The following is an 18,285-nucleotide window of genomic DNA, read 5'->3' on the forward strand; positions in this document are numbered from 1 at the left end:
CCAAAGCAGAGCTACTAGATCACTTAAATTACACAATTGAAAGCATGTGTGTATTGTTTGTGTATTTATACACAGGCACTCATATATATTCAAATAATTTAAAAAAAAAAGTTCATTTACCTGTTACTACCACACACCAAATCCAGTCGTTGGTACTTGCTGGCTTGTGTAGCCACAAGATAACAAAGGCTCAACACTGCGCCCAGCATCCTGGAGCACTTCTGTTGTCTTTTGTACGTGTTTTGAGTTTTTATGTGCTTCTGAGTTTGTACGTGTTTTTACGTGCTTTGGAGTTTTTACGTGTTTTGGAGTTTTTACGTGTTTTGGAGTTTGTACATGCTTCAGAGTTCGTACGTGATTTGAAGTTTGTATGTGCTTTGTCTCTAGGGGCCACCGTAAATATACTTTTATTTATTCACTCCACATAAAATGTAATAAATAAATCATATAATACAAAAATCAACTATTCACATTTCAAGTTTTAACTATTTAAATTTTCAGCTTTTTCCTGTTACAAATTTAAAGTGAAAAGAACACAAAACACTGCAAACCACAACACAATTAAATATAAATTATAATATGAAAACAAACAGAAGATGCACATTCTCTGTCATATGGACCTGCATGAATAAACTTTCTGAATCCTTTATCATCTGCAACCGAAAATAGTTGTGGATGATTACTATACCTTTCTAATGTTGTTGTCCCTGCCTCTCTTTCTCTCTCTCTGGCTCTGTTCCTGTGCTACTGAGTGTAACTACCGCCCCTCCCCCCCTCTGCCCAGCGTAAAGCACAAGGCTCGCGTGCAGAGTGAAGCGGAAAAAGGTGCGAGAGAGAGGCTGAGAGAAAGAAAAAAAAAAACCCACGTGACGGCTCGCGATAAGGAGCCGGCTCGCGTCGGTCACGTCAAAGAGTCGGCTCTAAGAGCCATTTCGTTCGCGAACGACCCATCACTATACCTTACATCATTCAGTTTCCCATTTCATCCTCCCATGCCGTTTAAATCTAGACTATTTTCTATACACAAGAGTTGAACTGAAACTGTCAAAAAAAAAAAAGAAGAAAAAAAAAACCAAACAAGAATGTATGCAAAACATTCGGATGCTTTCTGTACAATTCTCGGCCAGACCGCCATCTGCACCTACAGTAAACTGATGAACACCTTTTTCCTATTTACGAACCACTTCCTCAGACATTGCTTCTCTTCATTTTGAGTGACTGTTGCTCTTTTTGTACTTTGTCCATTTGTAAAATTGTTTTTAAATGTTTATACTTGATTTTCAGACTGCCTTTTTTGTACATTTAAATTTATAATCAAACAGTTTAAGCTTTCCCTATGGTGTCTTGAAGACCATATTGTTTAAAAGTCTGCAACTGTGTGCTGGCTTTATGATAAGAATTATCAGCCTATATTGATGGTTACAAATTATTGTGTGGGTGTGCGTGTGCAATCTTTTATATAAAAAAAAAAAAAATTATATTTTGTAATGTAATATTGGACTGACTTGCTTTGAAATGCCAGGAATTACAAACTCAGATTTATTGATTTGCAGAGGTGTGGACTCGAGTCACATGACTTGGACTCGAGTCAGACTCCATCCATCCATCCATCCATCCATTCGCTTCCGCTTATCCTTTTCAGGGTCGCGGGGGGCGCTGGAGCCTATCCCAGCTGTCATAGGGCGAAAGGCGGGGTACACCCTGGACAGGTCGCCAGTCTGTCGCAGGGCCAACACATAGGGACAGACAACCATTCACACTCACATTCATACCTAGTGGCAATTTGGATTATCCAATTAACCTATCCCCACAAGCTGCATGTCTTTGGACGGTGGGAGGAAGCCGGAGGACCCGGAGAGAACCCACGCAAACACGGGGAGAACATGCAAACTCCACACAGAAAGACCCCAGCCTGATGGTGGAATTGAACTCAGGACCTTCTTGCTGTGCGGCAACAGTGCTAACCACCGTGCCACCGTGCTGCCTCTCGAGTCAGACTCGAGTCATTAATTTTATGACTTTAGACTTGACTTGAAAAAATGTTCTAAGACTTGTGACTTGACTTGGATTTTTACACCAATGACTTGGGACTTGAATTGGACTTGAACCGGTTTACTTGAAAAGACTTGATATTTTACCCCAAATATAAAATTTAACATGCAGATTGAAAATGTGACGTCATTCACGGGTAGAACCGCAAAGGATTCTGGGAACTCGTGGCAAGCGGTACTAGCGCACGCAGGCTTTCAATTAAAATCAGTTATACAGCGATAAAAAGAAACACAAAAATGTCAAGAAGCCGTTGTATTAACTGCAATAGCCGGTCGCATGACAGCCACGGGAAGCCGACGGGTAAAGAGATCGGTTGTTATCGGATCTGAAAATCTGAAAAGGAACTAGGAAATAACCTGTAATCTGTAGGAAGATGGAAAACACATCCCAGCAGACACAAAACACCACCGGCATTTAACTTACGTTAGTTGTGTTTCTTGTCATCTAGTAAACGTATGATCAATATTATTATGGCTCTGCTTTTGGTCTCCACCAGTATTGAGGAAAAATATCTGGTCTGCTAGCTGCTAATCACACCTGTGTGCCTTTCACTTCCATGCAGAAACTGTATTGTGGGTTTTGGGTCAAAGCTCTGCAGAACTAAAAGGAAATGTAGAGTTGGGTGATACCCTCTGTGGGTTTGGCACCAACACAAAAATCTTTCAGGTTTTATATTTTACAGCTGCTTTAACCATATGAATGATGCAAACTTCCAAGTCATGCATTCAGTGCCTCCCTTTAGTGTTTTAACATTATAATTCAAGTTTAAAAAAAAAGGCATTTAAAGATCAGGTTCAGCCTAATGTGAGTCTCGTTCGAATGCAGACAGAAAAAGAGAGTAAATAACTGCATCTTCCACTGTTTTAGGCAGCTTTATCGCAGCATGGGGAGTTTAGATGCTAGCTTTTGTTGGGAGTATTTAACTGCCTCTGATGTGAGCTTACATCGGAATCTCACGCCGGCTCACGCGGCTAATCACACCTGAGCGCCCCCGACCCCGACCGGACTCCGGCATCAAAGAAAAACATGCAACTCCCAAATGTTAATGGTGCCATCATCCTCCTACTCTGCTAACAGTATTTGTCTTTCACTCCCTTCACCCCACTCGCCGTGCATAGGCAGAAAAAAAGGGAATGAATAAAGTTGGGGCGCTCTAATTTTGGCAGGCGAGACTTTCCCCCCCTCTCCGTGTGTTTGTGCAGGCTCTGTGAAAACATCTCCAAGGTGGAGAGAAGATGGAGGAGAATGTCAAGCAGGAGCCCTGACACAGTAATCTGCTTCTTAATTATGGTAACTGCTGATATAATAGTGGACTGTGGACTGAATCAGCGCTTTAGATTTGATGCGAGTCAAAAGTAACTCACAGCAATTAGGCGTTGAAGCTTAACTTGGACAGATGACAGGTGGACCTGAAGGCACATTTTCAGATATTAGAGGAAAATACACCATGCATGGCTGTAAATATAAAGCTACAATGTTTGTACAAGTGAAATGGCTTCGATCAAAGGTTGGAAACACGGACATAGGAAGCCTCAAAAATAACACTTTTAGCTTATCACTATAAAACAATTAAAAATACAGTTCATATTGTTGTGTTGCAATTTTATTGTTGGACAATAGCAAAGGATTTCTGGTCTGCACTCGGACAAGTTAGGCCCACACTTGTCTGTTGCAACCACAGGAGTCGCCCCCTGCTGGCCACCTGCACTGGCTGCACTGGCTGCAAGCTACGTCGCGTTTTACATCTAATTTCTAAAATTTAGAGCAGCGGCGCTTGCTTGCTTCGCTGGTGTATGAAAACACAACTGATTCGTGCAACATATCCATCACATAAGACAAAATAACATTACAGGCACTACCAATGAACACTAATTTACAGTAAGTTAATATTAAAAATGTACATATACACTGTGGTGGGGTGTGGTATGTGGCTCAGCTGTAGGGGAGGGGTGGTGTCAGGGGAAGGCTGACTGACACAGCTGATTTTCATGGTATAATTATGCCTTCCCTATTTGAGTGGGATGCCGGGACCTGACAGGAGAGCTGTGTGTACTACACTGGAGAGTGGCTGCAAAGCAGTGTGCCGTGGGTCATCTTGTACACATAACTTGTCACGGAGGAGCAGGGAGAACTCGGCGCAGACTGAAATCTCAGAAAAACAGGTTTATTTACACACTCCAGGTGCTCTATACACAGGTGAAGGAGAAGGGGGCCAGGGTTCCCAAACCAAGCACGAGAAATCTGCATACAGAGAACAAGAGTTAGCACGGAACTTTCACGGACAGAGCTCAAAACTGGCTGAGGCTAAAGTAGCACTGACGAGCGTTACTCAATAGTCCAGCGGCGAGGTGCTCTCAGTCACTGCCTTAAGTAGCGGGAGCAAACAAGGTGAGGAGCCACAGGTGATTGCCTACAGGTGGTGGAGGCCGGGAGCTCACAATGAGCTCCGCGCAGGCAGCGAGCAGAGAGAGAGGAGAGAGAGAATAGACAAAACATAACATGTAGCCACACAGGGCCAGCCGAGCAGGCACGGGGACCATGACATAACTCATCTCATCCAACTCTTAGCAAAAGTATCCTAAAATGACAAAATTTGCGATTAAGAGGGTTGCAATACTGGCATAATGTTTCGGCTGTAACCTGAAAATTAAAACAATTTTCAGGTTTCCACTGTTCCATACCTGGAACAACAGAAACAGAAAGAATAAGTAAACAGACATGCCACGCATAGCCACATATCCATATTTAATTACTGACCATCTATTGGTGCTGCTCATTTTTAGCTGTTGGCATCTGGAAAGACAGAAGCCCTGAAATATCTTCATTTCACCAAACCTTTAACATTCCAAAATGCCATGCTTTAAACTTTAAGATGTCTCTTTCCATCTCTCAATCATCTACGTGTCTTTCCCCCCCTAATTTCAGACCTGCTTTACTGCACTTCCTTCCTCTGGTCTCAGGCAGCTCCATTCAACACAAACTGCTTGGATTGTGAGCTGAAACCTCGAGGCTCTCCGCACTAAAAACCAAACCCTCGGGACACACACTGTAATCCTTTGCACACCACAGAGTGCACTGGCGTGCACAGATAGAGACGAGGTGGTGCTGAAGCACTTGCCCTTTTGCCCTCAGTCCAAAAAAGTGCCCTTTTGAAAGACGTGATTTTTTTTTTTGTTAAAGCTGCGCGATTTAAAAAGGTGTGAAAATAATGGCTTGATTTGTGCCCCTTCTTCAAAGACGCCCGAACCCTGTCGCTTTTTCACTGTCACCGTGTCACGTGAACACGCTTGCAGTTCATTTGTTGTGAGGCGTGTAGCAGCGGCATGACATAGGACTACTTGGAGTAGGCATAGTAGACTAACTATAGCGACTGGGAGCCACGGCGGACAACACGGCAGCTCTTTCCCTTCCCAACCAGTCAGGTAACCCATGAATCGAGTGAAATTATTCTGTTTGCCCTCTAAGACCAACCTGCAATTGTTTTGTTGTGAAGTAGCCTGTCAGAAACTGCACATGACAAACTTTGCCAGCTTGCCCCCTCCATCCATCCATATGGATAAACAAAAAAACGACACATTTAAAATGTAACCTAAACCATTTAGGCAACCCCCACTCTCCATCAATTCCGACCTGATTGTGACAGAACAGTGACGTTGTTATTGGTAGTTTGAAGGGTACGGTGTTGGGGGTGGTGCATGTTAAAAGTTTTGAGAAGCACTGGTTAGACATGTTAATTTTTTTTGGTGTAACATATTGGCAACATTAACACATTAATTTGCTAAAGGAAAAATAGGCAGTTCCCAATTGCCTGTGAAAACGACCATTCTGCCCTGTACTTGTAATGACCACAGTCAGTCTTATTCGTTCTCATACATTTTGGTCTATTTATTTACTAATTTCAGCAAGCATAATGCCTAGGAAAGAGAGGCTGAGAAAGGAGAAAGAAAGGGATCTACAACAGGCAGCCCAGGGAAGCAGTTCTCTGCTCTCCTGGATGAAAGCAAAGGAAAATGAAGATGAAAGGTCAGAGTCAAGGGCAGAGTCAGGTTCTATTTTAATGTTTTAATGTAACCTGCTCCTTGCAGTTAATTCTATTGAAAAATCTTAAAAGCTGTTCACACTTTTAATGAACTTAATCAGCAGGCATTGAGCTAACTATTATTTTGTACCTACGAAAGTTATTTCTATGTTACAAGACTTGCAGTATGGGTTATTATTAAAACTATCTGTTTAAGCTTATTATTATGATAAATAATAATACTATTATTATTATTGTTCCATTGTAGTCAGTCACAGCAGGGAAGCAGCTCTATGCCATCTACCAGCATAGCAGAAGAGGGAGATATAGAAACAGATGAAGCCGCGACCAATGCAGCAACAGGTTCAGTTAGGCCTACAGACACTGATGTAGTGCTCTCTGAAGACCACAATGAGGAAGAACAGATCGATCACATAATGTCAAAGTTAGCAGCTTTACAATACCCAACAGATCCAACACACATCCATACATTTAAAATAAAGCGCAATGACAGATACGTTTCAATGTGCTGCAATGTGGGCCCATGTCAGCCTGATATACCTTACCCAAAAACTGAGGGGAGATCATTCCAGAAACAGTGGTTTTCTGCTAATGTGTGGCTGGAATACTCACCCACTGCTAATTCAATGCATTGTTTTAGTTGTCGGCTTTTCCTCTCGGATGAAAAATATAAAAGCAGAACAGCCTGGACAACTGATGGCATCAGAAAGTGGAGTACTGCTCTTGAAAAAATCAAACAACACTCCAGCGCAGAGATGCACATGACAAGCATGGTTAGATGGATCAATTTCCAGAAAAAGGCCCTTCAGTCTGCATTTGATGTTTCAGACGTAAAAGGAGTGGAAGTTAGAGAGCGAGAGAGGCAGACAAACAAAGAAATCCTGACAAGATTAATTGACCTAACAGTGTATCTTGCACGTCAGGGACAAGCATTCCGAGGTCATGATGAGAGTGAGTCCAGTGATAACCGTGGCAATTTTCGTGAATTAGTCAATGTATTTTCCCGCTACGATAGTGTGCTGAAAATGCATTTGGAAAAAATTGCCACAGTTAAAGCCACCAAGACAAGGCCCCAGGTGTCACTGCTTTCCAACAGAAGTCAAAATGACATCATTGCAGCACTAGGAACTTACATCAGGAAGGAGATACAACGTGAAATAAAAGAGGCTGAAATGTATTCCATTCTACTTGATGAAACCTCTGATGTTTCACACAAAGAGCAAGTGTCATTTGTTGTGCGATATTTTCATCATATGCAAATAAAGGAGAGATTCATCGAAGTGTGCAATGTTGATACAACTACAGGCCAGGAGCTGGAGAATACAGTGTTCTTGCTTCTGCAAAAGAATGGCCTAGAGATGAAGAACATGTATGGTCAAGGCTATGATGGAGCAGCCAACATGAGTGGCATGTATAAAGGTCTCCAAGCTAGAATCCGTGCACACAATGAGAAGGCCCTCTATGTGCACTGCAAAGCCCATTGCCTCAATTTGGTACTAGTGGAGGCATCAAAGTCCAGCAAGCATTTTGTGACATTTTTCAACTTGGTGGAGAAATTGTATGCCTTTTGCTCAGGCTCCCCAAAGCGTCATGCTGCCTTGGTCAAATTTCAGGAGTCTCTCTTTCCTGGACAACGTGTTATGGAGCTCCAGCAGCTGTCAGATACTCGATGGGCTTGCAGGGAAAAAGCACTGAAGGCACTTCAGAGAAATTTGAAAGCCATTTTGATGCTCCTTGATGACATCAGTGACAGTGACCCACCTAACCTGGCCCAAGGTGATGCTCAGATGTACAGAAATGCCATTAATTTTATGTTCATTCTCTGCATGGAAATCACCACACCAGTATTCGAAGTCACTGCTTTGGCATCAGATTCTCTGCAGGAAGAAGGGTTGGACCATTCCACTGCCTACAAGGTAATTGATGGTGTGCTTCACACATTGCAAACCATGAGGTCTGAGGAGAAATTTGGAGAGATATTTAGATGTGCATCAGAGAAGGCAGAGAGTTTCAACATTCCAGTACCTACCGTGGTGCCTGGTCAGGAGAGAAAGCGGAAAGTTCCAGTGCGTTTCCAACACAGCACCACAGTGTCTCAAGTAGGTGCTCAGTTTGAGTCAGTGGAGGCATATTTCAGGAGTGGTGTATATTTCACCTTTCTGGACATCATGACTGGGGAACTGAACAGGAGGTTCAAAGGGGACAATACTGGAAGCCCAACGGCCAGAATCATTCAGTCCTTCCAGCCCTTAACTGTGCATGCTAACTGGGTAGGCCCACCAAACCCAGAAGCCATTGAAGCTGTCCACATCCTCTGTGAATTCTATGGAGAAGATGAGGACCAGCTCAAAACAGAATTAAAGGTCTTCCACTCCAGCTTTAGTTCAAAAGACCTCAGAGAAATATTTCTGATACTGAGGGAAAACAATGGCCAGCTGATCTTTCCTGCCTTTGTCAAAATGATTCAGATCTACGCAACACTACCAGTGACAACTGCGACAGTTGAAAGATCCTTTTCAAAGCTAAAAATAATCAAAAATAAACTAAGAAGTTTGTGTGGAGAAGAAAGGTTGTCTGATCTCCTCTTGTTGGCCATTGAGAAAGATGTGGAGATCAATTACAACGAGGTCATCAACATCTACAAAGACATGGCACCAAGAAGGATGCTTCTTTAGAGCAGTACACTCCATTTAATGGACACTTGAGAATATGTATGTATATAGTTTAGAGTTGGATACAGATTTTATCTTTTTGTGGTGTGATTTTTGATTTTTAGAGAATGTTTTGAAATAAAAGTCAAATTGCATTTAACCTGTGCGATTTTTTTATTATAAAAAGAAAAGGTTTTCCACATATGCAAAAAGTGCCCTTTTCCCCCCCTGGAGCACTTGCCCCCCAAAATGTCTGTGCACGCCACTGCTAATTGTTATAGTCACTGTGCACGACAAGAAAGCATTTGACATGGTGAACTGCTGCCACGGTTTTAGAGAGACGTCTGTTTGTAATTAGAAGTAGTTGTTCTGTTTAATTTGGGGTTTTTCTCCTTTGCTTCTGCGTAGAAGACGACCAATCTGCACATCGAGAAGCTGTCCTGTCTTCAGCTAGGAGTCCTTCTCCAGCTGCTGCACATGCTAACAGGCAAAACATCAGGGAGTAATACAAGCTTTTAATGCTTATGTGAACCACAGGCGTGCTTATAATGTATCAACCTGCAGTGAGACTGTAAAAGCAAAATCTTTCTTGATTTAATTTTCATTGCACAAATAATAACAGATTCAGGAATGTATTCAAGGAAGAGACTGGCAAAGAAAGAGTGGGATAGTCAGGGAGCTGAAGGAAGGAGTACTAAAAGGCTAGGTGCACAGCAAAGAGAGAGGTGTCACTGGCACAGGAAAAGGCTTGTAGTGAGTTGTATGTGAGGCTGGACACTAAGGAGAAAATGATTTTTAATGAATGGCAAGGCACATAAATTGTCCTGGAAGAGAGTAACCAAGTATAGAGATGGAAATGTGCTAATGTGAAGAATGTGTGTTGAGAAGAGAGAAGGAGTACTTTGGATGAAAATTGAATTAGAGAAGGAAGCGAGGCAACTCTGAAGAGGATGGAGACGGGAGGCATAGAGAGGGTAGGAGTGAAGGCTATGATAAGGTGCGAAGAGAGTAACTGTGGTGCTGGATTTGTGGATGTAGTGAAGGTGGACATGCAGGGGGTTGGTGTGACTGAGGAGGATGCTAGAAATAGAGAGATGGAGGCGGATGATCCACTGTAGCGACCTCTAAAGGGAGCAGCCGAAAGAAGAAGAAGCACAAATAATTCTAATCATGCTTTTCTTTTATTCTCAGTACTAAGCTATGTAAAGGAAGTCAAGGTTGTTTCCTCCTATAATCACTTTGTAGATGGTTTAGACTTGTTTAGATTGGTGCTCTGTCTCCCTTTATCCAAACTAAAACTTTGATGGGTTTTTTTTATCTTCACTAAACATTTTTTTGCTTTGTGTTTATTATTGTGCTACTGCAAGTATTTCATATATTAGTCAGTTGATTGTTACTGTAGGGCAGCTCTAGGACAATCCCTGATGTGATGTAGCTTGCTTTTATCCAGCAGATACGACATCTCATGAGGAGGTTCGAACCCTGTACCCTGACCTTCCCACTGACGCACAAAGTCTGGACATCCAGAAGCAGGCCCTTCTACGTGAACAACAGCACAACAGTTTCTATTTCTTTTAATATTAGAAGTCAGTTATTCATTAATGAATACAAATGGTGACAAGTTATTTAGACAGGACATTAAACAATAAACTTCCAATAAATTATGAACAATGTGTGACTGAATGTGTTCAGTAAAAGACTTTGAAAATATCGCAGCATAAAACCAGTGTAAAAGTACTCAGACTACTTTTGGGGGTATTTATTTGATGATGCAACCAGAAAATGTGCAGGTTGTGAGTTTAACATTTTCAACACTGGAGAAGAAGTACATGTACACAGACTAGCTAATGACAAACATTTTTTTTAAATTAACCTTTATTTAAACAGGTTGTTCATTTTTCTGAGCTTACCTGGTGTCTAGTTTCGGTGGCAGTAGCATAAGCAGAGAAGACCCAGACCTTACTCTCCCGAGCCAGCTCCTCCATTATTTGGGGGACACTGAGGCATTCTCTGCTGAGTGCTGTGATCTCCCCAACATGTCCTGGGTGTGTCCTGTCTGTCCTGGTGGGACATGCCTGGAACATCTCACCCAGGAGGCGCTCAAGAGGCACCCTTGTCAGATGCCTGAACCTCCTCAACTGGCTCGTTTAGATGTAGAGGAGTAGCAGTTAACTCGGAATGAGACAGACAGCACCTACTGCTGGGGTGGGCCTACAGGAGGGAGAGCTCATGTCGTCTCTTCAGGACACATCACTGGACCCCAAGAAGCTCTCCCCTGAGCTCCCTTTGGCTGCTGGGGTCGGCATACGTTCAACTTTAAAATCACTCTTGGTTCTTGGCTAGCTTTGTGTTAGCATCCTTTGTGTACTGATGCTTGCAAGAAGCTAAAGTTGCTTTGGCAGAATTTTCTTTCTCATATATGCACACATAAGGAGAGAGATGTTTTATAAGCTTTAGTCATCACCGTGCACTTTTCCTGATTCACACAAAATACAGCAATCTGGCACCTTCCCGCAGGGTCTTGCACGAGTATTAAACATGTTCATTTGTGCTTTGGACTGTCACCAGATTTCTTCTAGAAGTTTCTTGCCAGTCAGCAACTATCTTGGCAACACCACTTGAGTTTGTGTGTTGCATGCTAACACCATTATCATATGTGTAATAATACTAAAGCTTCATCTTATGCACACACAAAAAACAAATATGGCTCCTTCGTGCAGGGTTTTCTGGTATGTTCATTTATGCTTCCCAATTAAAAAAAAAGAAAAAAAAAAGAAAAAGCAAACTTCTTGCTTCTCAGCCACTGCGGCCACATCCTCACTGTTTTTTAGACAGTTATATAAACATACTGTGAGTGAGTCATAAGCTTAAATACAATAGTTGAAGGAACAAAAACTTAATGTTTAAAAATACCAGTCAAATCTGATTAAAGTAAATAAATAATAAGTATACAATGTAGTTTTAAGACTTATCTCAATGTTTCGTAACATTAATGTTCTATGAACTCGTGAGTCCAGAAATCTGAATGTCATGAAAAGTATTTATTATTCGTGTATTATTATTTTACAATACAAGGTTGTTTTTCTCCTGATACTTCATGCAAACCACATTTCTCCAGGCCGGTCCTAATCAGCTTACTCAGTATCACTAGATCCAATGCTGCTCCTCCAGCACAGCACACAAAAGTAGGAGAGACCGGAGATGCCATGGCTTAGTTAGGAGACTGTTTGCTTCAAGGCCACTAGAAGGTGCTGCCATAAAACTACAATAAATGAATTGACCTTTTGACCTGCTCACACTCTTTTATGCAAAACCCTGCTGATGTTACACACACACACACACACATAAAGAGATTCTAGGTCTGACCAACCGTCTCCGCCGTGGGCAAAAAGATGACAGTCAATAAAATTCTAAAATTTTATTTATAAACACAATGAATAATAGTTAAAAGTCCAGTGTCCCATTTAGGTACAAAGTAAAAACACACAGTCCAAGGCCAGAGCCAGCTACGCCACAAAGCCAGTTGCACTCCACACGTTGTTCACTTCAACAGGGGTAGCAATTGTCCTCTGAGACCCACCACCCTGTAAGTAGAAAGCCAGTGATCACTCCATCCTCTGCAACTCAGCTGCCTTCAGGCTACAGCATATAATAGGCCCTAGCCTGCACAGAGCGACAAAATAAGACAATTCACTATATAATTCACAGCCCATCCATCCCAAACATATCAGATCATTAGAGGTTTTGTCACATTACATACCTGCACTGAGAGACAAAATAAGACTAATGACGCTAAATTTAATTACGGGTCATGGACAGCCTTCATAAATGCTCATATTACTCACCCACACTGAATTCCAGCACAGGTTCATCTGGGTCCTGACTATTTCCTGCAAAATAACACAAACGTCATCAGAACATTAAGTCAGAGAAACAACATTTGGAGCTTTTGTACATGATAAATTATACTGCAGTAGTAAAACAAAGTCAAGCAGCAGTACATTTATTAAAATCACCTTCAGCTGTAATATTTAAACTGATTTAGTGTCAATTTAGATTATGTTTAGATTAAAATGAAACTAGTACCCTTGTAATGTCTTTTTAAATTAGAGGTAAATATTTGTATATTTTTTTACATAATATAATTATATTTACTGGATTTTCTCTCTATTGTAGTTTAGTATTATAGCTATTACTTGTTTTTTATTGACTTGTCTTGTTTTTACAATGATTTGCTTTGACTGCAGCCTTTAAAGAAAAGACTATCTGTTCAGTAACTATCCATCAGACTGGGTCCATGTTACCAGCCAAATGGGTAATAATTAAAGTAAGTTTTGAATTACGTATATTTGGGTGTTTAGGTGACACTTTTGCAAAAAAAATTATATAATTAGGTTTAAAAAAACTAAACATGTATGTATTTAAAAACAATAAGTGTGTTAGAATTACTACAGCAACAGGTTGTAGCTCACTGTACTGTTTTTGAGCACAACTTTGGTGCTTTTGCCTCATTTTTAAATCAGTGATCCCAGTAGCACAGTCTAAGCAGAGACCTCAGTGCTTGGCAAACAATCAATAGAATCAATATAATTATTAAAAAGAAACAAAATAAATGCCAACCATATAAAAAACATAAACTTAAAGAAAAAACTAAACTTGATTTTATGTCTTTAGGCTATTGTTAACAGCAAGCATGAGGTTAGTGCATATGTATTATTATTGGAAAGATTACTGCAAAGAAAAAAAAGTTGAACCAGGAGGGGGCGATATTGCTCTTCTTACAATGAGTTACATGCAGGCTATTACTTACCGTGTCACTCACATTTATTTCACAAATTAGCTGAACCCACTTAATTCGATTTAATTGTATTTATGCAGAGCTGAATCACAACAACATTCTCCTCGAGGTGGTATAGATTGTAAGGTAGAAAGTCTACAATTAAAAAGAAAAAACCTCAATACAGTGGGAAGGAACAACTCACTTTTAACAGGAAGCACCTCTGGCAGAACCACGGTCAGGGAGCAAACTATCAAACTACGAGGTCTTTAAAATAAGGGTTCCACAGTGTCACAGTTTTCTGCATATAGTCGATTAATAAATGTTGAGAAAACAACTAATCGATTCAAATTTTTTATTTGAACAAGTATCAAATTGATTTTCACAGAAGCGTTCAATGGAACAAATACATAAATGGTAAACTGACTGCTTTTATATAGGATTTTTGTATTTTGCTCGTGCATTAAAAAGCGCTTTATACAACATGCCTCATTCACCTATTCACCCAAACATTATTACAAGCACCTTTTCTACAATTAAGCTAAACATGCATAAAATGTTAGCAGTGGAGATTTGGCACCTGAAAGGACCCCCTTTGATCCACTCCTAGTTTGAGTCTATTTACATTTAAATACTGATACTTCAATTTTGCCTTGGTTTGAGCTCCATAAAGCAGGCAAACCAGAATTAATCACAGAAGGCAAAAACACTGAAACTACGTTTTAAGCTGCGAGCCAAACAAACCAAAGGTAACCGTGTTTTGAAAAGAGCTATGAAGAGAAACAGACAGACTACTGTAATTTCTCAATAAAATGTCGCTTATTATCGCTCACTCTCAAGAACAAAAACGTGAGTAATTTTCCAGTAGCTCACCATATTTGGGATCTTCTAACATCCACACTTCATGTTTAAACGGTGGTGCGGAGGCGGTGTACCGTCGCAGGACGGATGTAGCATTCAGCGCGGTGTGCCTTTTTTTCAGTTGCTAAGCAACAGATTTGTCCCGCCCCTTTCGTTATGACGAGCCGGGCCAGTCCTTTGACTGGTGACGTTACAAAGAAACCGACCTTATATATAGACCTGGCTGTTCAGTTGAAACGCATTCATACAGCGGGACAGCAGCGCTTTAAACGTTCAAACACGGAGTTTAACACAAAACAACATTTTAGGCATAAAAAACAAAAAAGTGAAATGGCAAGCTCAAACTGTAACACAATGACAAATGATGAAACAGTTCAGACCAATCGGGATAATTCTACAGTACATGCTTTAGTATCCCTCTTGAATAACTTGTTCAGTAGTTTTTCGAACAAGCAGTGGGAAGAGCTTACCTCAGGCTATCCGGATTGCTTCACCGCTAAGCGGCTTGCAGGTTTTGTAGAGGACGTAATGGACCTGTGTGAACAGTCAGTAGCAGTATCACCACTGAGGTCTTCCCAGAACTCCCCTGTACATCAAAACTGTTCTGTCCACACCACCACTGGCAAAACGTTTTTGTCACCTGTGAAATTTTTGGACGATTCTGCTGAGCAGGAGTTTGATACAGCACAGAATATAGATGCTAACAGCCAAGAAACAGCAAACACAGAAGAACGCTGTCAAAATGCTGACCAACACAGTGCTGCAAAAGCAGAAAACAATCCAATTCCAGATCCCCAGCAGCAGAAATCCTGTGTTGAACATGAAGCCAGCATCCCACCGTTAACAAACATAAGTCAAACGGAGTCATATAAAAAGATACAGAATCACAGATCTTCTGTAGACTGTGAGCCACCTGAAAACACCTTAGACTTTGAAAGGTGGTTAGAGACATTAATTCAGGCTGTGCTTTCAAAGCTTGGTAAACTTTTAAAGTGCCCTCATTCTCACCAAAAACGTTTGTTGGATCTACTCTTGGACAAATTCAAGGGGATGGATTTGCATTTAGACCGAAAAGTGCAGAATTATTTTGACTGCATTGCTAATGCCATTTTCACTGATATTTGTGACAAATTACATAAATTGTCACTAATATCATTGGGGAGGAGTGGGGAGGAGGATTCAATGAATTTAATGGGACAACCAATATTTAATAACATAACTACTTCAGTATTCCAAGAACACCTGTTGGCAGTAACAATTATCGATAGACTGGAATCATATGAAAAGAAAGAAAGATGCAGACTTTCAGTGGAAAGCTTTGTGGAAGGACTGATTTCCCGGGTTGCAAAAAAATCAGGCACAGTCTTCAGCATTGAAAATGCTGAAGCTATCTCCAACCGGCTTACCATGAAAATCTGGACTGAAATCAGGGCAGAATACGACAAAATCCCCCCAGAGAAGTTCAAGAAGCTCAGCGAGAGGGTTTTCAAATCCCTCTGTAAAAGATGGAAGCATGCAGTGGTTATTGTCCAAGATCTTGATGAAGATATTGTTAAAACTTTCAAAAGAAAGATATTCACAGAACCAAGTTGCATATCTAAGTGCTTCTCATCGGTGCGTGCATTTTTTGGGAGGTTTAAGGGAGGAAACAAAGTTTCCCCTTTATAGTGACATCGTGATATCAACAGCAAGATATTTTCTAAAACTCACTGGACACTTTAAATTAGCTAGTTTTACATTTAGATCAGATCAAGTCATTTTTGAAATCCCCAGGAATGGTCGCGGCAGATGGCCACCCCGCCCTGAGCCTGGTTCTGTCGAAGGTTTCTTCCTCTTAAAAGGGAGTTTTTCCTTCCCACTGTCGCCTCGTGCTTGCTCAGAGGGGTTTGTTCTTTTGGGGTTTTCTTTTTAATACTGTAAGTTGTTACCTTACAGTGTGAAGCACCTTGAAAACACCATTGTTTCCTTTGGTGCTATACAGATTGAAGTGACTTGCACTGACAACATAACTAAGCTGGGACTTTAATTTAACATCAATAAAATTATAAAAATATTACATCTTGATTTCTGCTTGTTTTCATTGTCTGTGACTTAATGAATACAAATGTGTAATTTAACAGATTTTTTCTTTATGTTAGTCTGACCGGTGATTCCACGTTGGCCTTAGGTGTTGGCGCGGATACGCTGCAGCCCCTGAGCCATTAATGGCCCAGCACACTACAGTAAAAACAAAACAACAGCCATCTCTCCAACTAGGAAAGGAAAATAATAAACTGCCTCCTTGGAGGCAACCTGACTCAAAACAGTTGCAGTCCAACTCAGACCGACTGCAATCACTCTCAGGCAGATTGATGAAGATCTGCAAATAACTGTTGTCTAATTTATAAACGCAGACAGATTGCCAACACGTCTGTTTACAATAGAGGACTGTACTTACATGGTTGCAAACTGGTTGTTGTCTTGCTTATATGAAAACATTGCTTTGGAGCAATGAAACTCAAACACATTCATTTTTAAAATGCCTCAAAATGAAATTTTGAAATATTTGGCTTTATGCTTTGAAAGTGCCGTTGTGAGTGGGAGTGTGAAATCCTTACTTGATGTGTTCCCTTTGCCTTTACTGTTTTCAGTTTTATTTGTCATATGCAAGTTAGCACAGGGTCAACATTGCAATGAAATGTGTTTGACGAGCAGCAGTCACTCAGCAGCATGGTACAGTAGAAATATAATAAAATATAATAAAATAAAAAATAGAAAAATAGTAAAGAGCAAAATATTAGAGAGACGTGGTAAAAGAGAAAAGATGACTAAATATATATGTATCTATAAATATAAATATATGTACACTAGTGATTAAATAAGAAAATCTTGAAAAGAAATATGACGGGAGGCCAAATGGGATGTTGCACAGGAATGAGCAGCAGAAAATTACAGTATTACTCAGACTTTTAATAGTCATATTGTCAGTTTTGGCCGACGGTCATGGGTCACTTCCACTAAAATAGCACGAGACTGGAGTAAAATGTACTTTATTAATGAGAACACATGGTGATACAGCAAAGAATCCAACCCTTCTGAAAAGCAAATGGCTTCCTGTCATACTCTACCTGATTCAGGTGAGCATCTGGAATAGACCAAGTCTGGGGGTCAGCAAACCAAAGGAAAACAAAACCCTCCCCATAAGAAAACCACTACAATATAACCAACACGTTCTCACTCCCAAAGCGTAACATTTTACGCTAGGTGACAAATCGTCACCATATTACGTTTTCGGCTACCCACCACGTTCCTAAATGACGACCTCGGAAAAAAGAGGAAATATGAGAACCGTCTGGACTGAATCTACACGTTTGCTCTTTTTCTTCAAATCGCTTAGAAACACGCTATTTAACATCATTAAAGTCCTGGATAAGGTCAGGAATAAGGTTATGGTCAGGGCTAGGGATAAGGTTAGGTTTAGGGCTGGAATACAGGGCTGGAACGTCTATTACCGCGGGAGTGTCATTGCACTGGATTCTAGCCATAGCCCGCCGCGTACCATAAGAACGCCGAAGGTCTCCTTTCGCGTTCCTCAGGAACGCCGCGGGACGTGACAAAACGTCGACATGTTACGCCTCGGGAGTGAGAATGGGCTGATATAACACATCATAGACATATGAAGATTTGGAACAAGTCCTATAAATAATTCCATAACATATAAACTTCAGTCTCTTCTATATACATTAAAACAGCGGTCCCCAACCTTTTTTGCGCCACAGACCGGTTTATGCCCGACAATATTTTCATGGACCGGCCTTTAAGGTGTCACAGATAAATACAACAAAATAAAACTAGTACCGGTACCGGAAAAAAAGAAGATTTATTCATAACACACGTGAAAGACCCAGGAAAACAGAGTTAACGAT

The 18,285-nt window shown here is 40.9% G+C and overlaps 1 protein-coding gene across 1 annotated transcript; it reads left to right on the forward strand.

Annotated features, from left to right (window-relative positions):
- The first annotated feature begins 5,962 nt into the window (after positions 1-5,962).
- On the forward strand, positions 5,963-8,766 carry LOC146614566 (uncharacterized). The gene is made up of 4 exons (XM_085376617.1): positions 5,963-6,075; positions 6,339-6,787; positions 8,117-8,131; positions 8,381-8,766. The coding sequence occupies exons 1-4, from the start codon at positions 5,963-5,965 to the stop codon at positions 8,764-8,766; spliced, it is 963 nt and encodes a 320-aa protein (XP_085232743.1).
- The last annotated feature ends 9,519 nt before the right edge of the window (positions 8,767-18,285 follow it).

This window comes from Diplotaxodon limnothrissa, linkage group LG17, assembly GCF_057381915.1.
Source record: "Diplotaxodon limnothrissa isolate DT_005_m linkage group LG17, D_limnothrissa_male_GT1.1, whole genome shotgun sequence".
In the NCBI taxonomy this organism is placed as follows: Eukaryota; Metazoa; Chordata; class Actinopteri; order Cichliformes; family Cichlidae; genus Diplotaxodon; species Diplotaxodon limnothrissa.

Bases quoted from the DNA above. Each gene is read 5' to 3' on its own strand.
- LOC146614566 (XM_085376617.1), top strand. From the start codon at position 5,963: ATGCCTAGGAAAGAGAGGCTGAGAAAGGAGAAAGAAAGGGATCTACAA. The intron at 6,076-6,338 runs GTCAGAGTCAAG...GTTCCATTGTAG, and splicing joins AAGGAAAATGAAGATGAAAG to TCAGTCACAGCAGGGAAGCA.